Source organism: Mobula birostris, chromosome X (assembly GCF_030028105.1).
Source record: "Mobula birostris isolate sMobBir1 chromosome X, sMobBir1.hap1, whole genome shotgun sequence".
NCBI classification, from domain to species: domain Eukaryota; kingdom Metazoa; phylum Chordata; class Chondrichthyes; order Myliobatiformes; family Myliobatidae; genus Mobula; species Mobula birostris.
The window spans coordinates 19,279,832-19,307,053 of NC_092402.1; the positions used below are offsets into that span (position 1 = coordinate 19,279,832).

General features: G+C 42.5%; 1 protein-coding gene across 2 annotated transcripts in view; it reads right to left on the bottom strand.

Annotated features, from left to right (window-relative positions):
• Window positions 1-4,255: 4,255 nt before the first annotated feature.
• LOC140191385 (plexin domain-containing protein 1-like) overlaps window positions 4,256-27,222 on the bottom strand; it is a 618,167-nt gene continuing 595,200 nt past the window's right edge. For both annotated transcript variants that reach the window (XM_072248762.1, XM_072248761.1), the window contains one exon: window positions 4,256-9,881. In XM_072248762.1, coding sequence (XP_072104863.1) covers window positions 9,796-9,881 — 86 coding nt within the window. In that variant the 3' untranslated portion in view covers window positions 4,256-9,795. The remainder of the gene's footprint in view (window positions 9,882-27,222) is intronic.

Below are 27,222 nucleotides of genomic sequence, written 5' to 3' on the forward strand. Positions count from 1 at the left end.
TGAGGGGGGGATCTGATTGAAACGTATAAGATCCTAAAGGGATTGGACAGGCTAGATGCAGGAAGATTGTTCCCGATGTTGGGGAAGTCCAGACCGAGGGTAGAGTTTGAGGATAGAGGGGAAGCCTTTTAGGACCGAGATTAGGAAAAACTTCTTCACACAGAGAGTGGTGAATCTGTGGAATTCTCTGCCACAGGAAACAGTTGAGGCCAGTTCATTGGCTATACTTAAGAGGGAGTTAGATATGGCCCTTGTGGCTACAGGGGTCAGGGGGTATGGAGGGAAGGCTGGGGCGGGGTTCTGAGTTGGATGATCAGCCATGATCATAATAAATGGCGGTGCAGGCTCGAAGGGCCGAATGGCCTACTCCTGCACCTATTTTCTATGTTTCTATGTTCTTATAGTCTTATATACTTCCATCTACCATTTCTTCATCCATTCTCCTAATCTTTAAGTCTTTATGCAGGCTCCCTTCTTCCTCAGGAGTGAGCTGTGCATGTGCATGGTTGATTAACTGTCATCCTGGGCCAGGGATTTGGTGGACTGGGGCATTATCAAAGTAGCTGTGAGAAAGAGACACTGCTCTCTGAGCAGGTGCACATTAATATTGCCTCAGAATTTGATCACACATGAGGCAATTAAAAATAGCGCTGTCGGCACTGAAATGCGATTCTTGGCATGAAATGTTGACTGCTTACTTCTTTCTATAGATGCTACCTGACCTGCATTTTGTGTGTTGCTCTGGATTTCCAGCATCTGCAGGATCTCTTCTGTTTATGACACCCATCTCTGACCCATTTAGCATTTGTTCTTAACTTTTAAGTAGAGAGTTCTTGATGTGTTAAACCTTCTTGCTTGATGTGATTTCCAAATCATTCGTGAATAGGAAGATGTTTTTCCCTGGGCCATGTTTGTGAATCTTCAAGGTCCTGTTGTCCACATTTCATTTATGTATTTGCCTACAATGAAGGATGCTGCTCAGCCCATCAACTCCATGCTATTTTACAGAACAATCTAATCCCCACCCCCTTTACTTTCCCGTGACCTATTTCTCCTCATGTTTTCATCAGGTCTAATTCCCACCTACAATCTAGGGGCAATTTAAAATATTTACTTAACCTACCAATCTGCATTTCTTTTGGAGATTGGAGGAAATAGGAGAAAGCTTACAGGGTCACAGGCGAATGTGCAAACTCCACACATACAACTCTGCTCAGAATGGAACTTGGCTTGCTGGAGCTGTGTCACCATGCTGTCCTGCGTGTGAGCAATGTAGTAACTAGATTGCTTTCACAGTGCCCTACCACACGAACAGCCTAACATGAGGAAATCTGCAGATGCTGGAACAACACCTTATATTCCGTCTGGGTAGCCTCCAACCTGATGGCATGAACATTGACTTCTCTAACTTCCGTTAATGCCCCACCTCCTCCTCGTACCCCATCTGTTATTTAGTTATATACACACATTCCTTTTTTCTCTCTCCCTCCTTTTTCTCCCTCTGTCCCTCTGACTATACCCCTTGCCCATCCTCTGGGCTTTTTTCCCCCCCTCCCCCTTTTCTTTCTCCCTGGGCCTCCTGTCCCATGATCCTCTCACATCCCTTCTGCCAATCAACCATCCAGCTCTTGGCTCCATCCATCCCCCTCCTGTCTTCTCCTATCATTTTGGATCTCCCCCCTCCCCCTCCCACTTTCAAATCTCTTACTAGCTCTTCTTTCAGTTAGTCCTGACGAAGGGTCTCGGCCTGAAACGTCGACTGTACCTCTTCCTAGAGATGCTGCCTGGCCTGCTGCGTTCACCAGCAACTTTGATGTGTGTTACACAAACACCCTAAATTCTTTATGTTCCTTCCATCCTCGCTAGCCCCACACAACAAATCTGTCATCCCACCCACATGATCTTCAGGGTTCATATTCCATACCCTTTTCACCCAGATCTAGAGCCTTGAACGCTGACCCTGACTCTGATCACTGAGCCGTGATCCTTGACCCCAATTATTCTGACCCTTTTTCACCAAACATCTGGCCTCTCCTCTCCAAACTTGACCTCATTCTGAAAATGTGCATTTGCATGATCAGTTGTATCACTGGGGCATGAAGTGTGTGAGACTACCACCCAGAGTGATATGATCAGTGCTGCTATCTTCTGATGCCAATCCATGGAATTTTAAAGCGCTATAGCACAAAAACTGGCCCTTTGCCCCATCCAGCCCCATCCAGTCTGTGCTTTACTGTTATTCTGCCTAGTTCTATATTCCTCCTATTCAATCTCCTCTTAAATGTTTTATTTAATAATACTCCTCATAAATAATACAAGTTGCCTAAACCTGTTATCCTTGCCTTTTATTCTGACTGGAACATACAAACTCTGTACTCTCAATATTTCACTCTTGAAGGACACCCTCTTATCAAGTACACCTTTGTCAGGAACAGCCAGTCCCAATCCACACCTGCCAGCTCCTTTCTAATACCATCAAAACTAGCCTTTCTCCAATTTAGAATTTTAACCTGAGGACCAGTCTGATTATTCTCCACATTCTTCGATTGTTTAGTGATTAGCGCAATACTTTACAGCAGCCAGCTGTAAGAATAGGGTCCAATTCCTGCTGAGTTTGTGCATTTCCCCCATGACCACATGGTTTTTCTCTGGGCACTGTGGTTTCCTCCCACATTCCAAAGATGTATAATGAGTTATGTACATACCATGCTGGTGCCAGAAGTGTGGCGACACTTACGGGCAGAACAGCGCAATTCTCGTTGATTTGATTTGACACAAAATAATGCATTTCACAGTAGGTTTCAATGGACATGTGACAGATAAAGCTAATCTTTAATCTTTTAATCTTAAATTAATCTTTTATCTTTAATGTGGATGGTACAGAGTTTTAAAGTTGCGACATTTCACACTGGGACATTAAGTGCAACAGTCCAGACTGGTGGTACACGTGCCCAGGTGAGTGAGAAGCTGTCAGAAGTGCCACCTTTGAATGGGAAACCTATACTGAAGCACCAAGTACACCCAAATATAATCAGAAAAGATCACAATGAACTGCTCTGGGAAAGAAAAGGAGACTTTCCCTTGTTATCAACGTCCATAGATCCTTCAAAGTTGTCACATGAGTTGACAGGGCTGTGTGTGGGTTCGTGGTGTGTTGGCCTTTATTAATCAGGGGATTGAGTTCAAGAGCCATGAGGTAATGTTGCAGCTCTGTAAAACTTTGTTTAGACCACACTTAGAATATTGTGTTCAGTTCTTGTCACCTCATTATAGGAATACTCTGGAATCTTTGAGAGGATGCAGAGGTGATCTACTAGGATGCTGCCTGGATTAAAGAGCCTATCCTATGAGGATAGGTTGAGTGAGCTAGGGCTTTTTCTCTGGAGTGGAGAAGGGAGAGAAGTAACTTGATAGAGTCACAAGATGATAAGAGGTATAAATCGAGTGGACAGTCAGAGACTTTTTCCCAGGGTGGAAATGGCTAATATGAGTGGCCATAATTTTGAAGGATTGAAGGAAAGTACGGGGGTGGGGGTATGTCAGAGGTAAGTTTTCAACACAAAGAGTGGTGAGTGTGTGGAATGCCCTGCCATGGGTGGTGATAGAAGCAGATATATCAGGGGCATTTAAGAAATCTTAAATAGGCACATGGATTATAGAAAAATGCAGGGCTATGGAGGAAGAAAGGGTTAGGTTGATTTAAGAGTAGTTTAAAAGGCTGACACAACATCATAGGCTGAAGGGCCTGTACTGTGCTGTAACGTTCTATGTACTATGGGTGATATTTATCCTTCAGTTATCAATAAATTGTTCAGCCCAATCCATCACAAGCAAAGCCCTCCCCAGAATTGGAACACTGCTGTAAGAAAACAACGTCCATCATCAAAGATCTCCACCATCCAGGCCATTCATTCTTCTCTCTACTACCATCAGGCAGGAGTACAGAGCCTTAGGCCCACGTCATCTGATCAGGAGCAGTTATTACTCTACAGTCATCAGGCCTCTGAACCGGTGTTGATAACTTCACACACAACTCTGAACTGATTACACAATCTATACATTCACTGTCAAAGACTCTTTATATAACTCATGTTCTCTGCATTATCTTTATTTACAGAAATTGTCTTCTTTCTTGCTTATTTGTCAGTCTTTGTTTAAGTTTAGTTTTTCATAAATTCTATTGTATTTCTTTATTTTCCTGTAAATGTCTGCAAGAAAATGAATCTCAAGTTTATATATGGTAACACACACTCAAGTTTATTTGGTACACCTGAACACCTGTTCACTTTGCAAATATCCAATTAGCCAATCATATGGCAGCACTTCAATACATAAAAGCATGCAGACATGGTCAAGAGATTCATTTGTTGTTCATATGAAACATCAGAATGGGGAAGAAATGTGATCTATGTGACTTTGACCGTGGAATGATTATTGGTGCCAGGCAGGGTGGTTTGAGTACTGCATAAATGCTGATTTCCTTCAATTTTCACACACAGCAGTCTCTAGAGTTTACAGAGAGTGGTGCGAAAAACAAAAACAGCCAGTGAGTGGCAGTTCTGTTGGTGAAAACATCTTGTTAATGAGAGAGGTCGGAGAATGGCCAGACTGTTTCAAGCTGACAGGAAGGTGACAGTAACTCAAATAACCACATGTTACAACAGTGGTGTGCAGAAGAACATCTCTGAATACACAACATGTTGAACCTTGAAATGGATGGGCTACAGCAGCAGAAGACCATGAACATACACTCAGTGGCCACTTTATTAGGTATGGGTGCTATCTAATAAAGGGGACACTGAGTGTATAAGTACATTGATAATTAATTTTTACTTTGAATTTGATGGAGCGTGCTCAACCAGAAATGTTATCGCTGTTTCTCTGCATTGGTTGTGGGATCTTCTCTTGAAACAGACTGGCTTCTCTGGCTGCCATATTATGATAGAAACCATAAGACATTGGAGCAGAATTAGGTTATCAGTGTGCCATCATTATTATCCCTATATACCCCATTCTCTTGCCTTCTGCCCACAACTTTTGATATCTTTATTAATAAGGAACCTATCAGCCTCCACTTTGTAATACCCAATGATTTGGCCTTCACAGCCATCTGTGATAATGAATTCCATAGATTCACTACCCTCTGGATAAAGAAATCGCTGTTCATCTCTGTTCTAAATGGATATCCTTCTATTCTGATGCTGTGCCCTCTGGTCCTAGACTCCCCCAATGTTGGAAACATTCTCTCCACATCCACTCTATCTGGGCCTTTTGAATTAATGAGGAGGCAGGCAAGCAAAAGCATTCTGAAAGCTTTATTTGCACAAGAACAAGTGAGGCATGAGGCAATCACATTGAAGACTGGCTCTCAAATAAGGACACATAAAATCTGCCCTTGAAATTCACAAGTGCTCTCTTGAATGCAAGTGCTCACAAGCAGTTTGACCAACTGTGTACACAAGCAATCAAATAAATATATTCTTGTTGAATTGTTCCACATATGCTGTGGCAAATCCTTCAGAACGTCCCCACGTTCTATAAATGCACTGTGCTGAGTGGTCTAATTCGGACTGGGCTATGAGCAGGGGCAAGGAATTTTTCAAGATGCTTGAAGAACAAGGAGAGAGGTATAAAACAGACTTCCTATTCTGGGATACTGCCCCACCCCAGCAATCTAAGCTCAAAACCCCATGTGTGTTTATGTGTGTATATGTACACATATGTGTTTGTACAGCCATGCTTGCATTACTTTTGGAATATGTACGCATGTGCAAAAGCATAGATGTGTGTGTGCATGTGAGATCCATGGGTAAAGTCGAATACAGGTGTGACTATCTCTGCTTGTTGTTGAAAACACAGTGAAGTTAGTAGAATCCCAATTCAAATACAGCCACTTAGACCAGGGGATTTAGTCCCCCATCTGCTTCTAGCGTAGTCTTTTCTCCTGGTTTTAATTTTTTTAAGGTGTGTGCATCTCTGCCAAGGCCAGTATCTATTACCTGTCCCTAATTATCCTTGAGAAGGTGGAGATGATTTGCAGTCTAGAACAACTGCAGTCCTTCTGGTGAAGGTGATGAAGTGTTCTCACATCGGTCAGGGAGTTCCAGAATGCTGACATAACGTCAATGTTCTCCCAAGTCAAAATAGTGTGTGGTTTGGAGAGGTACAGGAACCTGAAGACCCACACCTCAAAGCACTCTGAGGAAACACACATGGTCGTGGGAAGAACTGACAAACTCTTTAGAGACAGCAGTGGAAATTGAACCTGGGTCGCTGGCACTGCGTGAGTTATGCTAACATACGCTACCATGTTGTCTAGTATGTTGTTATGTTTACTTTATGTTTATCATATTGTATAAATTAGGTTTAATTTATGTTATAGAGTCATAGAGTACTAAAACAGAGAAAGAGGCCCTTCAGCCCATCTAGTCTATGCCAGACTATTATTCTGCCTAGTCCCATTGACCTGCACCTGGACTATAGCCTCCATACTCCTCCCATCCATGTATTTATCCACATTTCTCTTCAATGTTGCAATCAAACCTACATCCAACACTTCCTCTGGCAGCTTGTTCCACACTCACATCACCCTCTGAGGGAAGAAATTGCCCTTCATGTTCCTCTTAAACGTTTCACCTTTCATCCTTAACCTATGACCTCTATTCTAGACTCAGCCAACCTCAGTGGAAAAAAACCTGCTTGAAATTACCCTATCTATACCCTCATAATTTTGTAAACGTTTATCAAAACTTTTCTCATTCTCCTGCACTCTAAGGACTAAAGTCCTACCTATTGAACTTTTCTTGATAATCCAGGTCGTCATCCTGGCAACATCCTTGTAAATTTTCTCTGTACTCTTTCAATTTTACTGATAGCTTTCCTGTAGCTAGGTGACCTCACGTTGATGTTAAAATATTGTTCTCATGTTTATAATGTAGAGTAGCACTGCTGCATGAAGCTAACTTTCATGGCATTTATATACTGGGTATGTAGGTCCATGTATAACATTGAAACTGTATATGGTGGATATTTGCCTGTGCCCACTGAGGTCGAGTTCATAGGTTTGGGTGGCACTGCCAGAAGAGCCTAGGCAAGTACCTGCTGAGTACTCACTACATGGCAAATACTGCAAATGCAATGCCCGATCGGTGAAGGAAGAGAAGTTTAGATCAGTGGGTGGGGTGATGGGCAAGTGGGCTGCCCAGTCAGAGTGATGATAGGACTCTTGTTTTTTAAAGATTAGCTTGATCTGTCACAAGTACATCGAAACACAAGTGAATTTGCATCAAATCCAATTAGTGAGGATTGTGCTGGAACAGGCCGCAAGTGTCACCACACTTCCAGCACCAACATAGCATGCCCACAGCTCACTGACCCGTATGTCTTTGGAATACGGGAAGAAACTGAACCATGAGGAGGGAACCCATATGGTCATGGGGAAAATGTCCAAACACTGAATCGAACACTGATCTTATAGCCTATGCTGTAAAGCATTGTGCTAACCGTAAGCTGTACATATCCTATGGAGTATTCTGTTATTGTTCTTATGCGCCTCATTGACAGTGGCAAGACTTCGGGTTGTTGTCAAGAGATGAGCCCCTCTTCTTCGTAACTTGCCCAGACTTTGACCTACTGTTGTAGTTTCCATAATTACAGTCTGTGTGTGTGTGTGTGTGGGTGGGGGCTGATGTGATAGCATAGCTGTTAGTACAATACTGTTGTTCTAAATACTATGTAAACTATGTTCTCTCCGTGACCACATGGACTTCCTCCGGCTCTCTGATTTCCTCCCACATTCCAAAGACATACAGGTTAAGGTGAATAGGTTGTGGACACGCTATGTTGGAGCCAGAAGCGTGGCAATACTTGCGGGCTGCCCCCAGCACATTCATAATGCAAGCAATGTGTGCTTTGATGTTCAGGTAACAAATATAGATAATCTTCAGTCTTTACGTGGCTGGTCCAGTAACAATTATGGTCAATGGAGGTTTGTAGCTTCTGCTGACTTAGTGACAATGTTATAATAGGATGGCAAGGGTAGATGGTTTGACTTCCCCATGTCTCTGTTTGGCACTTGCTTGCTATGAAGGCTACTTGGCACATTAGTCCGTGCATTAATATTGTTCAGAACTTGCAGGCATATGTTGAGGAGCTGTGAATGTAGTGAACAATGAGCAATCACCAGCGAACATTCTCACCCCTGACCCCACAGAAGGTCAATTGTGAAGCATCCAAAGACACTGGGCTTGGGCCAATGCCCGGAGGAACTCCAGCAGTGATGTCCTGGGGTTGAGATCATTGTCTCTCCCCCAACAACCAAAACCAATCTCTGTTGTGTGAGCGCAGACTCCAGTCAGCTGAGAACATTCCCAATGAAGTTAGATTTAACAGGGCTTCTTGAATTTACACTTAGTCATGATATCAAGGGCAATGCTTCACACCTCAGCTGAGGGACTCAGCTCATCTGGACCACGACTGCTGAGATCTGGAGCCAGCAGTCTTGCCAAAGCACAAAGTGAACAAGTGCAAGCTGGTTCTACATATGGGATCTGATACCCAGGGGTGTTCAGGGGAAATGGGAGGTAAAGGAAAAGGTGGCACACAGATTCCTTCCCACATTATTGTATAAAAAACCATTATGTCTGGCATGGGATCTTCATTGCAGAAGTCCTGTGACTTATGTCCCTCTTAAATCTAGACAGTCCTACGTGCACCTTTGATAATGAAAATTCATTTATTTCAAAATGTAAACTGAAAAACAAAAGCAAATGTGAAATACAATGCTGACAGGCTTTGACAATGAGGACAGCACAGAGTTTGTATCTCTGGGGGGAAGAGGAGGATGAAAAACTGTGCATATTCACTTGAATCCATGCATATTAATGAGAATGATTCCAGGAATTATGATTAATGTATTAATGTAATTAATTAGGGTTAATGTATGAGGAGAGTTTGATGGCTCTGAACCTGTACTCACTGAAATTTAGAAGAATGAGGGGGTAATGTCATTGAAACCTATTGAATATTGAAAGGCCTAGACAGAGTGGAAGTGGAGATGATGTTTCCAATAGTGGAGGAGTTTAGGACCAGAGGACACAGGCTCAGAATAAAGGGAGATCCATTTAGAATAGAGATGAGGAAGAATTTCTTTTAGACAGAGGGTGGTGAGTCTGTGGAATTCATTGTCACAGACAGCCGTGGAGGCCAAGTTGTCGGGTATATTAAAGCGGAAGTAGATTAATCAGGGCATCAAAGGTCATGGGGAGAAAGCAGAAGAATGGGGTTGAAAGGGATAATAAATCAGCCATGATGGAATGGTGGAGCAGATTTGATGGGCCAAATGGCCCAGTTCTGCTTATATACTTTATGGTCTTATGATCTTAACTGTACTATATAAATTATATGAACCAAATCAAAATTCCATCCACTTCCCCAGCAAAGTAGATGAAAATGCCCCATTGTATAAGGTCTACCTATACTCTGGTATGTTGCATATATATGGATCTGGACATAACTGGTTCACAAAGAAATAAATGTACATATACTTATTAGTTGCAACTTATTCTTCATCATATTGTCATAGGTAGGATTGGCTGTTAGCAGGGATGGTGGTCAGTACAATTCCGTCATAACGTGAAGCTAGTTTGTAAGGTAATCCTCCACAGATGGAATCTGGGAAATGGAGAGAATACAGCTTTGTGAATCATGGTTAGGAAAACCATGATCATTTTTCACTTCAGTTGGTTCATCCTGAGATGGTTTTAACACTGTGCAGCTTCCAGGAACCCTTCTTTATCATGACCCATGGTGTCCACCTCTGTGTAGGTTGGCTGTCCAGCATTGTTCCTGAACTTCATGGCTGGCCATCTGTGGGGACGGCGCTGTGGTGGGAACAAAATGGAAAGCGTTACTCCAACAAAATAAAGAAGATGCTGAAAATCTGAAATAATCTGAAATGTTACATTGGTGCCAGAGTGTTTGGTGACACTTGCAGGCTGTCCTAGTGCATTTATGGATTGTGTTGCTCTGTCTGCCACAAAAGGCAGAATCTCCCGATGGCCACCCATTTCGATTTAACTTTCTATTCCCATTCCAACATATTTGTCCATGATCTTCTCTACTTCCCTGGTGAGGCCACACTCAGGCTGGAAGAGAAACACCTCATATTCCATCTGGAATATTTCTCTAACTTCCAATAATTTCCCCTTCCATTCTTCCTTTTTCCATAGGGAAATTCAGGAGGGAAACTGCCCCTTTGGCTTATTAAATCTGTTCCAGCCATCAACCATCCATTTACACCAACACTAGTTTGGTGGCTGTTCTACATTCTTCCCTCATTCCCACCAACTCCTCTCAGTTTCCACCAGTTACTTACAGACTTTTGGTGTCTAGTTAACTTACCAATCATCGTTGAGATGTGGGATGAAACTGAAGGACCTCACAGGGAGAATGTGCAAACTTCATACAGACAGTGGCCTAAGGTTGGAATTGAACACAGGGCTCTGGTGCTGTGTCAGTATTGGAGAGGCGGCTCTTCTGTCTCCCCTCATGTCCCTTCTCTTCTCCTCAACTGCCCTCTGTGGCCCTTCCTCCTTCATTTTGTCCCATTGTCCACTGGGAGCCAGAAGTGAGCAGTGGACTGAGGAGGTGTAAAAGGATGCAACAGGTAAGGGAGGGGAGGGTTAGGGTGTTGGAGTTAGGAGACTGAGACAGGTAGATGATGGATATAGACAGAGTCAATGATCATTGTTAATACACTCAGTGGCCACTTTATTAAGTACCTCCTGTACCTAATAAAGTGGCCACTGAGTACATGTTCATGGTCTCCTGCTGCTGTAGCCTATCCACTTCAAGGTTTGATGTGTTCTGCATCCAGACATGCTCATCTGCATACCACTGTTGTAACACACGGTCATTTGAGTTACTGTCAGCTTGAACCAGTCTGGCCATTCTCCTCTGACCTCTCTCATTAACAAGGCATTTTCACCACAGAACTGCCACTCACTGGATGCTTTTGGTTTTTGCACTATTCTCTGTAAACTCTAGAGACTGTTGTGTGTGAAAATCAGCAATTTCTGAGATACTCAAACCACTCTATCTGGCACCAATAATCATTCCATGGTCAAAGTCATTTAGATCACATTTCTTCTTCATTCTGATGTTTCATCTGAATAACAACTGAACCTTTTGACCATGTCTGCATCATTTTATGCATTGAGTTTCTGTCACATGATTGGCTGATTAGGTAGTTACATTAATGAGCAACATGTGTACCTAATAAAGCTGCCACTGAGCGTATTATATATACTGATGTAAATATTGTTAAACACACAAATGAACTCAAGATATTAGCAATAACTAGAAACATATTTATTTTGCTGTGAGGATATATGGTTTTAATAAACACAGTCCACTAATCAAAAAATTACAGTTTATGCTCTGTTTCATAAAGAGTGGAAAATGTGAATTGGAAGTGAAGCAAAAGGCTAAGAACATCTGACATGCACAGTGTTCACTGCTCAGTGTTTACTGCTCTAAGTGAAACAAAAGCCAAGAGGTTCCAAGCTGGGGTAGTGGAAATGTATAAATTTAACAATTTAACAATTAATATTTTTCAACTTTTCTTTCCACACCAGATTAAGTTGAAAGAACTATAATCCGGGCCACACGCATCTACTGTGTTGCCAGACCTTGGGGAGGTTGGATGCTAAGACAAACAGAGACTGCCCTTAAGTTGTTAAAGATGTGTGGTAATGATTTAGACCATAAGACATAGGAACAGAATTAGGCCATTTAGCCTATTGAGTCTGCTCCACCATTCGATCATGACTGATTTATTACCCCTCTCAACACCATTCAGCTGCCTTCTCCCTGTAACCTTTGGCACTCTGACTAATCAAAAATTTATCAAACTTCGCTTGCCTCCACAGCCACCTGTGGCAATGAATTCCACAGATTTACCACCCTCTGGCTAAAGAAATTCCACCTCATCTGTGTTCTAAAGGGACATCCTTCTATTCTGAGTCATGTCCTCTGGTCCTAGACTCACACACTATAGGAAACATCCTCTCCACACTGACTTTATCTCAAGATTCAAGACTGTTTAATGTCATTTCCAGTATACGATAAAGGAGAACAAAGTAATTGCAGATACCTCCTCTTATTTACCCCTCGATCATGACCCCACTAAAGAGCACCAGGCTATTGTCTCCCACACCATCACCAACTTGATCCGCTCAGGGGATCTCCCATCTACTGCTACCAACCTTATAGTTCCCACACCCCGCACGTCCTGTTTCTACCTCCTACCCAAGATCCACAAACCTGCCTGTCCAGGTAGACCCATTGTCTCAGCTTGCTCCTGCCCCACCGAACTCATTTCTGCATACCTCGACACTGTTTTATTCCCCCCTTGTTCAATCCCTTCCTACCTATGTTCGTGACACTTCTCACGCTCTGAATCTTTTCGATGATTTTAAGTTCCCTGGCTCCCACTGCTTTATTTTCACCATTGATGTCCAGTCCCTATATATTTCCATCCCCCACCAGGAAGGTCTCAAAGCTCTCTGCTTCTTTTTGGATTCCAGACCTAACCAGTTCCCCTCTACCACCACTCTGCTCCGTCCAGCGGAATTAGTCCTTACTCTTAATAATTTCTCCTTTGGCTCCTCCCACTTCCTCCAAACTAAAGGTGTAGCCATGGGCACTCATATGGGTCCCAGCTATGCCTGCCTTTTTGTTGGCTTTGTGGAACAGTCCATGTTCCAAGCCTATACTGGTATCTGTCCCCCACTTTTCCTTCGCTACATCGACGACTGCATTGGCACTGCTTCCTGCATGCATGCTGAGTTCGTTGACTTCATTAACTTTCCCTCCAACTTTCACGCTGCCCTCAAGTTTACCTGGTCCATTTCCGACACCTCCCTCCCCTTTCTAGATCTTTCTGTCTCTACCTCTGGAGACAGCTTATCTACTGATGTCTACTATAAGCCTACGGACTCTCACAGCTACCTGGACTATTCCTCTTCCCACCCTGTCTCTTGCAAAAATGCCATCTCCTTCTCGCAATTCCTCCGTCTCCGCCGCATCTGCTCTCAGGATGAGGCTTTTCATTCCAGGACGAAGGAGATGTCCTCCTTTTTTAAAGAAAAGGGCTTCCCTTCCTCCACCATCAACTCTGCTCTCAAACGCATCTCCCCCATTTCACGTACACCTGCTCTCACTCAATCCTCCCGCCACCCCACTTGGAATACGGTTCCCCTTGTCCTCACCTACCACCTCACCAGTCTCCGGGTCCAACATATTATTCTCCATAACTTCTGCCACCTCCAACGGGATCCCACCACTAAGCACACCTTTCCCTCCCCCCCGCTTTCTGCAGGGATCGCTCTCTATGCGACTCCCTTGTCTATTCATCCCCGCCATCCCTTCCCACCGATCTCCCTCCTGGCACTTATCCTTGTAAGTAGAACAAGTGCTACACATGCCCTTACACCTCCTCCCTTACCACCATTCAGGGCCCCAGACAGTTCTTCCAGGTGAGGCGACACTTCAGCTGTGAGTCGGCTGGGGTGATATACTGCGTCCAGTGCTCCTGATGCGGCTTCCTATATAGGTGAGACCCGACGCAGGCTGGGAGACTGTTTCCCTGAACACCTCCCAGTGGCCACACATTTTAATTCCATGTCCCATTCCCATTCTGATATGTCTATCTACGGCCTCCTCTACTGTCAAGATGAAGTCCCACTCAGGTTGGAGGAACAACACCTTATATTCCGTCTGGGTAGCCTCCAACCTGATGGCATGACATTGACTTCTCTAACTTTCACTAATGCCCCACCTCCCCCTCGTACCCCATCCATTATTTATTTATATACACACATTCTTTCTCTCACTCTCCTTTTTCTCCCTCTGTCCTTCTCACTATACTGCTTGCCCATCCTCTGGGCTTCCCCCCTCCCCCTTTCTTTCTCCCTAGGCCTCCCATCCATCCCATGATCCTCTCATATCCCTTTTGCCAATCAACTTTCCAGCTTTTAGCTCCATCCCTTCCCCTTCTTGTCTTCTCCTATCATTTTGGATCTCCCCCTCCCCCTTCCACTTTCAAATCTCTTACTAGCTCTTCTTTCAGTTTGTCCTGATGAAGGGTCTCGGCCCGAAATGTCGACTGTACCTCTTCCTAGAGATGCTGCCTGGCCTGCTGCATTCACCAGCAATTTTTATGTGTGTTGCTTGAAATTCCAGCACCTGCAGATTTCCTCATGTTGACAAAATAATTGTTACTTGTTTTTCATATATATCAATGATCTGGATGATGGGGTGGTAAATTGGATTAATAAGTATGCAGATGACAATAAGATAGGTGGAGTTGTGGATAATGAAGTAGGTTTTCAAAGCTTGCAGAGAGATTTAGACCACTTAGAAGAGTGGGCTGAAAGATGGCAGATGGAGTTTAATGCTGATAAATGTGAGGTGCTACATTTTGGTAGGACTAATTAAAATAGGACATACATGGTAAATGGTAGGGCATTGAAGAATGCAGTAGAACAGAGGGATCTAGGAATAATGGTGCATAGTTCCCTGAAGGTGGAATCTCATGTGGATAGGGTGGTGAAGAAAGCTTTTGGTATGCTGGCCTTTATTAATCAGAACATTGAGTATAGGAGTTGGGATGTAATGTTGAAATTGTATAAGGCGTTGGTAAGGCCAAATTTGGAGTACTGTCTGCAGTTCTGGTCACTGAATTATAGGAAAGATATCAATAAAATTGAGAGAGTACAGAGGAGATTTACTAGAATGTTGCCTGGGTTTCGTCTCCTAAGTTATAGAGAAAGGTTGAAAAAGTTAGGCCTTTATTCTTTGGAGTGTAGAAGCTTGAGGGGGGACTTGATAGAGGCATTTAAAATTATGAGGGGGATAGATAGAGTTGACATGGATAGGCTTTTTCCATTGAGAGTAGGGGATATTCAAACAAGAGGACATGAGTTGAGAGTTAAGGGGCAAAAGTTTAGGGGTAACATGAGGGAGAACTTCTTTACTCAGAGAGTGGTAGCTATGTGGAACGAGCTTCCAGCAGAAGTGGTTGAGGCAGGTTCGATGTTGTCATTTAAAGTTAAATTGGGTAGATATATGGACAGGAAGGGAATGGAGGGTTATGGGCTGAGTGCAGGTTGGTGGGACTAGGTGAGAGTAAGAGTTCAGCATAGACTAGAAGGGCTGAGATGGCCTGTTTCCATGCTGTAATTGTTATATGTTTACTCCAGATGCAACGTAGTATTAAAAAACACAATAAGATAAAGAACTCAATAATAAAAACACATTGACTATAAATACGTAAGATAGGTTATATACAATACATAAAATGATGCTAGGCACAGGAGTGTCTGTACATAAGGTGACTCTGATGGGAAATGATAAAGTAGTGGTGGTTGGGGGTGTGGAGGGGTGGGTTAGTGGGTGGAGGTGTTGATCAGCCTTACTGCTTTGGGAAATTACCAGTTTCTCAGTTAGGTGGTCCTGGTGTGGATGCTACTTAGCCTCTTCCCCGATGGGAGTGGGAAAACGGTCCATGAGCAGGGTGGGTGGGATCCTTTATGATGTTACTGGCCTTTTCCCAGCACCTTTCTGTATAGAAGTCCTTGATGGTTGGTCAGCTGATGTCAGCGATGTGTTGGACAGTTTCCATACCATGTGGTGATGTAACTTGTTAGGATGCTGTCAACTGTGTACTTGTAGAATGACGTGAGTATAGATGTGCATAGTCCAGCTCTCTTCAGCCTCTTCTGAATGTAGAGGCATTGGTGAGCATTCCTGATTGTGTAAATGTGTTCAGGGACCATGAGAGGTTGTGTGAGATGTGCACTCCCAAGAGTTTGAAACTGCTCACAGTTTCAACTGATGTGCCACCGATTCAATAGGTTTCAATCAGATTTCCCCTCATTCTTCTAAACTCCAGTGAGTACAGGCCCAGAGCCATCAAATGCTTCTCATACATTAACCTTTTCATTCTTGGAATCATTCTCATGAACCTCCTCTGGACCCTCTCCAATGCAAGCACATCTTTTCTTAGATAAGGGGCCGAAAACTGATCATAATACTCCAAGTGTGGTCTGACCAATGCCTTATAAAGCCTCAGTGTTACATCATTGCTTTAATATTCGAGTCCTCTGGAAAGGAATGCTAATGCTTCATTTGCCTTCCTTACCACCGACTCAAAGTTAACCGTTAGGGAATCCTGCACTAGGATTTCCAAGTCCCTTTACACCTCTGATTTTTGAATTTTCTCCCTGTTTAGAAAATAGTCTGTACCTTTATTTCTTCTATCAAAATGCATGTGCATACACTTTCCAACATTATATTCCATATTGTATTTCATCTGTCACTTCTTTACCCTTTCTCCCGATCTGTCCAAGTCCTTCTGCAGACTCCCTGTTTCCTTAACACGATCCACTCCTCCACCTGTCTTTGTACTGTCCGCAGACTTGGCTACAAAACCACCAAATGACATATGACAAAATCCAGATCATTGATATATTACATGGAAAGAAGCAGTCCTGACTTCTACACCCACAGAGCACTACTAATCACCGGCAGTCAACCAGAAAGAATTGAGAAAATGATGCTGAGCCAGTTTCTTGAGCCACAGTGCTCTCTGTGGCTAAGATGCTCCCACAGTGATATTCGATGGGAAATTCCTCAACTTTAACTTCTGCACAGGATTGATTTGGCCAAATGCAGAGCACCATGTTCTGTTCTGTGAATCATTTCAGGAGTTAAACAAAGCACAGTTTCATCAGGACTGGAAAGGAAGGGGCAAGAATCCAGAATAAGAAGGTGGGTGGGGGAGGGAGGGGAAGGAGTACAAGCTAGAAGGGAAAAGGTGAAGCCAGGTGGGTGGGGGAGGGAGGATAAAGTGAGAAGCTGGGAGGTGATAGGTGAAAAAGGTAAAGTGCTGAAGAAGAAAGAATCTGATAGGAGAGGAGAAAGGACCACTAATCCTCCCCTCTATAGCACCCACCACCACTTCTCTATCATTTCCTGTCAGTCACATTACGTAGGCACTCCCGTACCTAGCGTCATTTTATTTACGTACAAGTAATTGATGTATATAAGCTATCTTATGTATTTATATTTATTCTATTTTGTTATTATTGTGTCCTTTATCTTACTGTCTTTTATTGTACTGCATCAGATCTGGAGTAACAATTATTTCATTCTCCTTTACATTTATGTACTGGAAATAACATTACACAATCTTGAATCTTGAATTGGGAGGCCTCTATTGGTCAGCGTTGACAATGAATGTTGCATCCTAGCTATCTGTTTGTATAGACAAGTCAGGGCAGTAAGGTATGGAGAGAAAGCTGTTGCCCGTTCAGCAGGTTCCTCCTCTTCACATGGCTGATGAATCCTAAGGAACGGCGGAGACTGATATAGTTCAGTACCACGGCATCACAGGAGTTGTCAATCAGCATTGGACTCAACATAGGGACTCCAGATCTGGACTTTCACTTGGGGTTTACTCCTGAAGCCTTCTCCATGTGGGTATAGCTGTGGAGATCAGAGCTTTCCTTCTCCTAGATGAGCTGCCAACCATGTCTGATGAACACTATCTGTCTGAATCAACTGGTTTTAAGATGTCAGTAACCTGTTAGTGGAAACGGTTCCGCTGGGCTCAGTCACATGTGAAGGCCAAGAACTGGACTTGCTTGTCAGAGGCTATTTAAGAAGCACACCACTGGGAGTAGTTAATAGATATTGGGAGCTTGTCCTCACTACCCCTCACCCCTCTGGCTATGACAACCTTAAAGAACCATCTTGAGTTGACAACAGGAGTTATAGACTTCTAAAAAAAACACTAAGCCCTACATGATTCAGTCTGGTGTTTGCCAGTCAAAACTAAAATCTTATTAGAGAAGCTAGAAAATAATAGCTCCCATTGGACAGATATTTTATTAATTTGCGACACTGGGATCATTCGATGTGCCAATTTTCTTTTCATTAGCACCTAAATGTTACAATAAAAGAAATATGACTCAATTGCAAATAAATTAACATTCAAAATTAATACCAAAGATTCCCAAGAGTACAATCTACTTGTAGTATGAACAAGGGTAAGTTGTGCCTTCAGAAGAATGTTATAGATTGCCAATCTTTTTGAAAATACTGATTGCATGATAAGTACATTTGAAAAACAATTTCTTGGTGCTTATCATATTTAGAGCATACACAGAGGTTCTGCAGACACTGGAAATCCAGAGTAACACACACACATACAAAATGCCGGAGGAACTCAGCAGGCCAGGCAGTGTCCATGCAGAGGAATAAACAGTCATTGCTTCAGGCCGAAACCCTCCATCAGGAGTCATGATGAAGGGTCTGGGCCTGAAACGTCGACTGCTTATTCCTCTCCATAGAGCACAGACTGAGGATTTGGGGGCTGTGTCATCCTTCTGAAGGAGGTAACCAGTTAGTTACAGTTCTCTGCTCTTCTTTTGTACCCTTTTAAATTCCACTATATTTTCAAATATGCATCCATTTATATTTTTTAAGTGATTTTAAATTCCACTCTGTCACTGTTTCTGCTAATCCTTACCATCAAGTTAAAAATAAATCCTTCCTCTTATGATATTTTTAATCCTCTTAGGATTGCCTATAGAGAGGAGAAATTTGCCTTTGGTCCCCAGTGCTGGATATTATGAAGGTATTTACCTTTGCCCAACCACCTCAATGGAGCAACGATCTAGATACATGTGCAGATAGTACAGATCGGAGTTGGTGATCAGAGTTTATTCCAGATAGCTACAGAGTCACAGACTATTATAAATAATTTTTCCCAATTCTATTTATTAAAGTAATCATAAGTTTTCACAATTCCTTCAGTTTCTCAAATACTTTTTATTTATGGTTTTTATTTAGAGATACAGTACAGTAACAGGCCCTTCTGGCCAAATAAGCCCACACTGTCCAATTAAACCCATGTGACCAATTAATTAACTAACCCTGTATTAGTATATCTGCATGTGGGTATAGCTGCAAGGCAGCAGAGGTTTGAGATCAGAGTTTTCCTTCTCCTCCATGAGCTGCCAACTATGGCTGGTGAGTACCATCTGCCTGAATCGATTTTGGACTGAGGGAGGAAATTGAAGCACCCGGAGGAAACCCACGGGGACACGGAGGGAACTTACAAACTCTTCGCAGACAGTGGTGGAATTGAACCAGGGTCACTAGTGCTGTAATAGCATTTCACTAATTGCCACACTACTGCATTTATTTCTATTTCAATTTCTCCTCTTGTTGTATCAGGCCATGATGAAATTACTAAATCCCCAGACTAATTTTTCTTTCTCATTCTCATCCACTGATATCCCCAGAGTAGTTCCAATGCTTACGACTGTCAGTTGTTTCTTTACCATTGGAAAGTTTAAATCTCTTTTAAACTCACCTTCCAGAAAAACTTGTCATGATTGAGAATTCAAATGATTGAGCCTTCACAAAAACTTTAACTATGTACCAAAAACTTTGACAAACATCTAGAGATGCAGAGTGGAGAGTATTCCAACTGGTTGCATCATGGTCTGATATGAAATCACCAATGCCCAGGAATGGAAAAATCTACAGAAAGTAGTGAATACAACCGAATCTATCACAGGAAAAGCCCTCCCCTCCAATAAGTTCATTTATATGGAGTGCTGCCACAAGAGAACAGAATCCATCATCAAATACCCCCACCATCCAGGTTATGCCCTCTTCGCACTACTCCCATCGGACAGGAGGCACTGAGCCTTAGGTTGCACACCAGCAGGTTAACAAACGGTTATTACCCTTTAACCATTAGGTTCTTGAACTAGCGTGGATCACTTCATTCACTCATCACAACTCTGAACTGATTCAATGAGCTGCAGACCCACTTTCAAAGACTCTTTGCAATTCATGTTCTCAGTATTTTTTATTTGCACAGTTTATCTTCTTTTGCACATTGGTTTCTTGCTAGTCTTTGTTTATGTGTAGTTTTTCATAAATTTTATCATATTTCTTTTTCTCTGTAAATGCCTGTAAGAAAATGAGTCTCAGGGTAGTGTATGGTAACATACCAGTACTTTGATCTTATAGGCAAGTGAGGTTACAGGGAACATGTGTTGCTGTTCCTGTTTCGCTCAGTTTCTTTTTTATTGCACTGCTGCCACAAAACAATAAATTTTGCAACTTATGTCAATAACAATAAACCTGATTCTGACTGCGATTCCCATCTAAGCAAGTCCCTTTTTTGCCTGTGATTGCCCATATTGCTCTAACCTTTCCTATCTGTGTACGTACTTGCTCATATATTGTTTAAATGCTGTTATTGTACCCATCTCAACCACTTCCCCACAGCACCACCACCCTCTGTGTGAAAAAGTTGTCCCTCAGGTTCCTATTAAATCTCTCCCCTCTCATCTTAAACCTGTGCCCTCTAGCTCCTGAGACCCCCAACCCTGGGTAAAGAACTGTGTGCTTTAACCCTTTGTATGTCCCTCATGATTTTATAAACTTCTATATCTCCTGCCAATATGTTCTCATTCTCTCTTCCCCCCACCCCAACCTTCTTTCCCTTCCTTTACCCCTTCCTTTCCAGTTCTGATGAAGGGTCTTGGCCTGAAACATTGACAGTTTATTCCTCTCCATAAACGCTGCCTGACCTGCTGAGTTCCTCCAGCATTTTGTGTTTATTCCCTGGATTTCCAGCATCTGCAGAATCTCTTGTGTTTATCACTTTCTGCACTCTTTCCAGCTTGATGACATCTTTCCTATAGCAGGGTGACCTAAGCTCAACTTTCAGTGAACTATGTATTTGTCCTAAAAAAATACTTCTGTTATTTTTCTTTTTGCTGTAAGAATTAGAGATTTATCAGGGCTTTATCAAATCACTGTGGTATCCCCTTTCGAGCTGTAAAGTGTTGGCTTATTTTGCTTTCTGCTGAGGGAGCTGTATTGAGTATTCCCAAGTATGAAACACTGGAACCTCGTGATAAGAGCTTGGACAATCATGAGCTCAGATACAAGGCATCAGGTATTCTCTGGATTGTAGTCAGTGCCAATGATAGAATCATTCATTTTGGTTTACAATACTGCATCTGGCATAGGCTTTGTTAAAGTGCAATGTTCTGTCACTGACACTGTCATGTCAGGATTGAACTTAAAGTGTGTCATGAGAAACATTGAGGGTCACCTGCATATTGGAAAGATTGCTTCTTGGATATTTTCCAATTTGGCCATAACTCCCTTGAGAATGTAAGTTGGCTGACTGTCTTGGAGATACATCACATTAATCTACCAGACGGAAGAAAGCTGTAGAGTGATCCAAAGTGAGATCAGCTAACCCTGTGCAGACCTGAGGCCTACTTACACAGCATTCCATTGCACAGTGCGAATTAACCCTAGCAGCTTGGGCTTTTTTCTTTGGATTGAAGGAGGACAAGAGGCAATTTGATAGATGTATAAAAGATGATAACAGGTGTAGATAGAGTGGACTGCCAGTACCCATTTTGCAGGTCAGAAAGGGCTAATACAAGAGGGCATAATTTTAAGCTGACTGGAGGAAAGTATAGGGGGACTATCAGAAGTAGTTTTTTACACAGAGTGGAATGCACTGCCAGTGGTGTTGGAGGCCGATGCATTAGGGCAGGGGTCCCCAACCTCTTTTGCACTGCGGACTGGTTTAATATTGACAATATTCTTGCGGACCGGCCAACCCGGGGCGGGGGGAGCAAGGGGTAGGGTTATGTGCGCTACGTGTACGCGCCCATTTTTTTCTACAAATTATTTTTGGCAATTCTATTCAGTGAAACTATACAGTACATACATTATTTCTACTTTATATAGGCTGTGTATTTATCATATCATTCCTGCTTTTACTACATGTTAGTGTTATTTTAGGTTTTATGTAACACAGTGCATGAGTAAGTCAGTTATAAGTCACATAAGTCAATAGCATCATAACATTTTAAGTAACGTTTGGATATTAAACACACAGCACATATTTTCCCCGTATGAACATATACAATCATTGCAACACACCAATATCGCTGAATCAGTGGGAGTCCTGGGCTTGTTTTCCTGCAACAAGACGGTCCTATCGAGGGATGATGGGAGACAGCGATACTCGAAGGGGGTTCCTCATGTCCAGCCAATTCCGCAATTTAGTTTTCGTTGCATTCATTGCAGAAAAGCCCGCTTCGCAGAGATATGTTGGAAATGGAAGCAACATTTTCAGTGCTTTCGTGACTATCTCAGAATATTTAGCCTTGACTTTGATCCCGAATGCTAGCAAAGATGTTATGTCAAACATACTTTTCAGCCTGCCGTCATTTGCAAGCTCGAGGAGTTGAACTTCTTCCCGCGCTGACATGGATGATGTGCGGGTAATGACCTCGCGTGCGTTCAAGCTCAGCAGTGGGCGTGACAGGGAACGAGGAAAGGTGCAGCTGACTCATATCACCAAACCATATCATTTCTTTGCGGCCCAGTAGCACGTGCTTTACGGCCCGGTACCGGTCCGCGGTCCGGTGGTTGGGGACCACTGCATTAGGGACATTTAAGTGACTCTTAGATAGGCACATGGATGATAGAAAAATGGAGGTTTATGTGGGAGCGAAGGGTTAGAATGATCTTGGTTAAAGGGTCAGCACAACATTGTGGGCAGAAAGGCCTTTACTGTGCTGTAATGTTCTATGTTCAAACAATGGTTACATTTTAAAACATTCTGCATGAGGTACAGGAAGAGTGGAACAGGAACTCCAAGGATCCTTGGAGCTGTTCTTCCATTCAATGTGATTAATCTGTAATCTATAGCTTTGGCTCCTTTTTCTTTATCAGCAGAAATCTATCAGGTTCAGATTTAAACATTAAATTAAGTTTGCACTTACCAATCTTTTTTAAACAGAAACTGATATTTTTAGCAGCTTCTGCAAGAAAAGCATTTCAAAAATTCTCACCCGAATAGCTTGGCTCTGATCTTAATACAGTGCTTCGTTGTCCCACCTGTTCACCAGCATTGATAACAGGCAACTGGGGACAGATAACCCACTGGCGCACTCACTTTTATTGTAGCTGCTCACAGAATAAATTCTGTCTCTGTTATACACTCAGTGGCTACTTTATTAGGTCCAGTAGATAACTAATAAAGTGGCCACTAAGTGTATGTACATGATCTCCTGCTGCTGTAGCCCATCCACTTCAAGGTTTGATGTGTTGTGCATTCAGAGATGCTCTTCTGCACCACTGTTGTAGTGCGTGGTTATTTGAGTTATCTTGCCTTCCTGTAAACGTGAACCAGTCTGGCCATTCTCCTCTGATCACTCATTAACAAGGCATTTTCATCCACAGGACTGGCGCTCACTGGATGTTTTTTTGTTTTTCGCACCATACTTTGTAAATGCATTAAAATCACAGGAGATCAGCAGTTTCTGAGATACACAAACCATTCCCGTCTGGCTCCAACTAATAATTATTTCACGGTCAAAGTCACCGATCACATTTCTTTAAAAACGCAGACACGAGGAAACCTGCAGATTCCTGCACGAGGAAACCTGGAAATTCAAGCAACACACACAAAAAATGCTGGTCAGGAGGCCCAAAATGTCGACTGTACCTCTTCCTACAGATGCTGCCTGGCCTGCTGCATTCACCAGCAATTTTTGTGTGAGTTGATCACATTTCTTCCCCATTCTGATGTTTGGTCTGAACAACAACTGAACCTCCTGACCATGTCTGCATGCTTTTATGCATTGAGTTGCTGCCACATGATTGGCTGATTGGATATTTGCATTAATGAACAATGTACCTGATAAAGAGGCGCTGCATATATATTATGTAATATTGATGGGAAAATACTTAAAGGGAATTTTAAAAAATCAACTTGAATGTGGAAATGTATGTGCTTTGAACTTCCCTTCTGAAATTAGGTTCCACTTAAATCAATAGATTTGTATCTCAGAATAAATTAACAAGTATTAAAATACATTCCAGAAGATTGACATTTATGTCAGTCTTCTGGAATACATTTCATTGTTTGTTAATTTATTTGAAGTAATATTACTTTATGTGTGAGTTATATGTACTGTGTGTGCACCTTAGTACGGAGGAACGCTATTTTGTTTGGTGGTATACATGTGTATGGTTGAATGACAAGAAATTTGAACTTGAACAGAGAAAATGTGCTTACCGTACTAAATCATGTACTTTGTGCATTCAATAGTGAATGAATTTCATTATGTCTGATTCAAAGCCAAATCAAAAATCTTAAATGGAGTCTGAGTGCAAACAAATTAGGCTGAAAGTAACACAAGGAAGCATTTCACTGTTTTTAATCTGAAAGTATGCCTCACTTTGAAAGTCCCTGTGATTTTAAATGCAGGCAGGATTCGTGATTTACTGTCTCCTTTCTTCATGAATTGCCTCAATAAATCCTCAGCATCTTGCCTTGACATATATAACTGGAAATGTCATATTCCATCTCATCATGTTGAGCCCTGATTGATAAGTAGTAATTTATTCCTGATTATAATTGTACGATAAAAACATTGGACGTGATTGCAATCCCCTGAATGTACAAGGAGTTGACTGTGGAAGGGACTGCAGGGAGAACAGAAACTGGAGATTTGGCTGATGTGGACCCTCAGGTGCCTGTATCTCTCTACTAGCTGACAAAACCAAGACTGCCAAATGCCCCTATCGAGCCTGAGTCTCTCCAGCCCAGTAACATGTCATGCATTGGCTTCACAATCTGATCCATTGGAGCTACCTTCTTGAGTATTTTCCCCCAGGCAGTTAATCTGATCGACTATTCTCGTCAGTTCCCTCTATGTATTACCCCGTTCACTGCACTGTATATACTCTAAGCCACTTTTTATAATGGCGAGGTATTGAATTGACTTTATTTCTTATATCCTTCACATACATGATGAGTAAAAATCTTTACATTACTTCTCCATCTAAATGTGCAATGTGCAATCATAGTAATTTATAATAAATCGAACAGTCAATGTAATATAGAGTACACTCAAGTCAGCATGAATTAATCAGTCTGATGGCCTGGTGGAAGAAGCTGTCCTGGAGCCTGTTGGTCCTGGCTTTTATGCCGTGGTACCACTTCCCAGATGGTAGCAGCTGGAATAGATTGTGCTTGGGATGGTTTGGGTCCCCAGTGATCCTATGGGCCCTTTTTACACACCTTTCTTTGTAAATGTCCTGAATCATGGGAAGTTCACAACTACAGATGTGCTGGGCTGTCCGCACCACTCTCTGCAGAGTCCTGTGATTAAGGGAAGTACAGTTCCCATACCAGGCAGTGATGCAGCCAGTCAGAATGCTCTCATCTATCTATCTCTGCACCCAATGACTTGGCCTCCACAGCTGCTCGTGGCAACAAATTCCACAGACTTTTTCTTATTTCATTCTATGAAATCTATTACATTTGTCTAAGAGAATCATGGGTAAAGCCCTCCCACCATTGAGCACATCTACATGGAGCACTGTTGCAGGAAAGTGACATCCATCATCAAGGACCCCGACCATTGAGACCATGCCCTCTTTTAGCTGATGCCATCAGGAAGGACGTACAGGAGCTTCAGGACCCATGCCACCGGGTTTAGGAACAGTTACTACCCCTCAACCATCATGCTCTGAACCCAGAGGGGATAACTTCACTCAGCTTCATTCATTCTATCACTGAACCGTTCCCACAACTCTTTCAAAGATTCTTTATCTCATGTTCTCAATATTCATTCCTAACGTTTTTTCTTTCCTCTTGTATTTGCAGTTTGTTGTCTTTTGCACATGGATTGTCTGCCTATCCTGTTGCAGGCGGTCTTTCATTGATTCCATTGTGTTTCTTGTACTTATTGTGAATGCTTGCAAGGCAATGAATTTCAGTGTTGTATATAGTGGTGTGTATCTACTTTGATAATAAATTTACTTTGAACTTTGAACTTTGCCCCAGTTTGACTTCTCATTTAAAGAACAACATGTCTGGCAGTGCTGTGCTCTCTTCACAGGACTCTCAAAGGAGTCTCTGTCTTCTTTTTCTTTCTCTCTCACGCCCACGCACTGAACCATACATGATGGAGTTACAACCGTCATAATTTAAAATCTCAAACCAGACTGAAGTATTAGGTTCCTACAGCACAGCTTTTTAAATAAAAAAAACTGCTGGAGGAACCCAGCGGGTTAGAATCAGAATCAGAATCAGGTTTAATAGAACATGTTCTATGTTCTATGAAATGGTAAGAGAGAAAAGTGTGTGTGTGTGTGTGTGGGGGGGGGGGAGAGAGAAATTACTGTAAATTAGGGAAATTGATGTTCATGCAAATCTCTTGTGTTTATAACTCTGACTAACTACCCTACTGATTGCCTCTCAATTGTTCTATGTCAGGTTGCCCCCTCAGCTTGTGACGCTCCTGATAAAACAATCCAAGTCTGTCCAACCTCTCCTCATGCTGGTGAACCTCTTCTGCACCATCTCCACATCCTTCCGATAGTGTGGTGATCAGAACTGCACACAATACTCCAAATGCAACCTAACCGATGTTTTATAAATATGTAAAATGGCTTGCCATCTTTAATATTCAGTGCCCTGACTAATGAAGGCAAGCATATTGCATGCCTTCTTTAACACCCTATCCACTTGTGATGCAACCTTCATGGAGCTACGGACTTGAACTTCAAGATCTGATAATTGGGTGGTGTGGACTCATACGGCTGGAAGGGCCTGTTACCATGCTGTATCTCTAGATAAAAAAATCTATGTCTCTCTGTATATCAGTGCTCTAAAGCCTGCAAATATTGCAATGCTTCCAACACCAACATTCCATGCCCACAACCTACTAACTCTAACCCATAAGTCTTTAATATATGGGAGGAAACCAAAGAACCTGGAAGAAACCTGTGTGGAGAGTGTATGCTCTTACAGAGAGTGGTGGGAATTGAACATGAATCACTGGCGCTGTAAAGTGTTATGCTAACCGCTACGCTACTGTGCCATCCCACTAAGCTGCTGAGTTGCCCCATATCCTGTATCCCAACATTCAATGCACGTCAAGAGGCTACAGCAATGGAGAAAATGTCTTCACAGCTTCCTTTCAGTGTGAAGTCATATGGTTCTTTAGAGAAGACAAAAAATTGTCCCCTGACAACCTTGTAGAATATTGAAGGTTAACAGCACAGATGCTGCCTAGCCTACTGAGT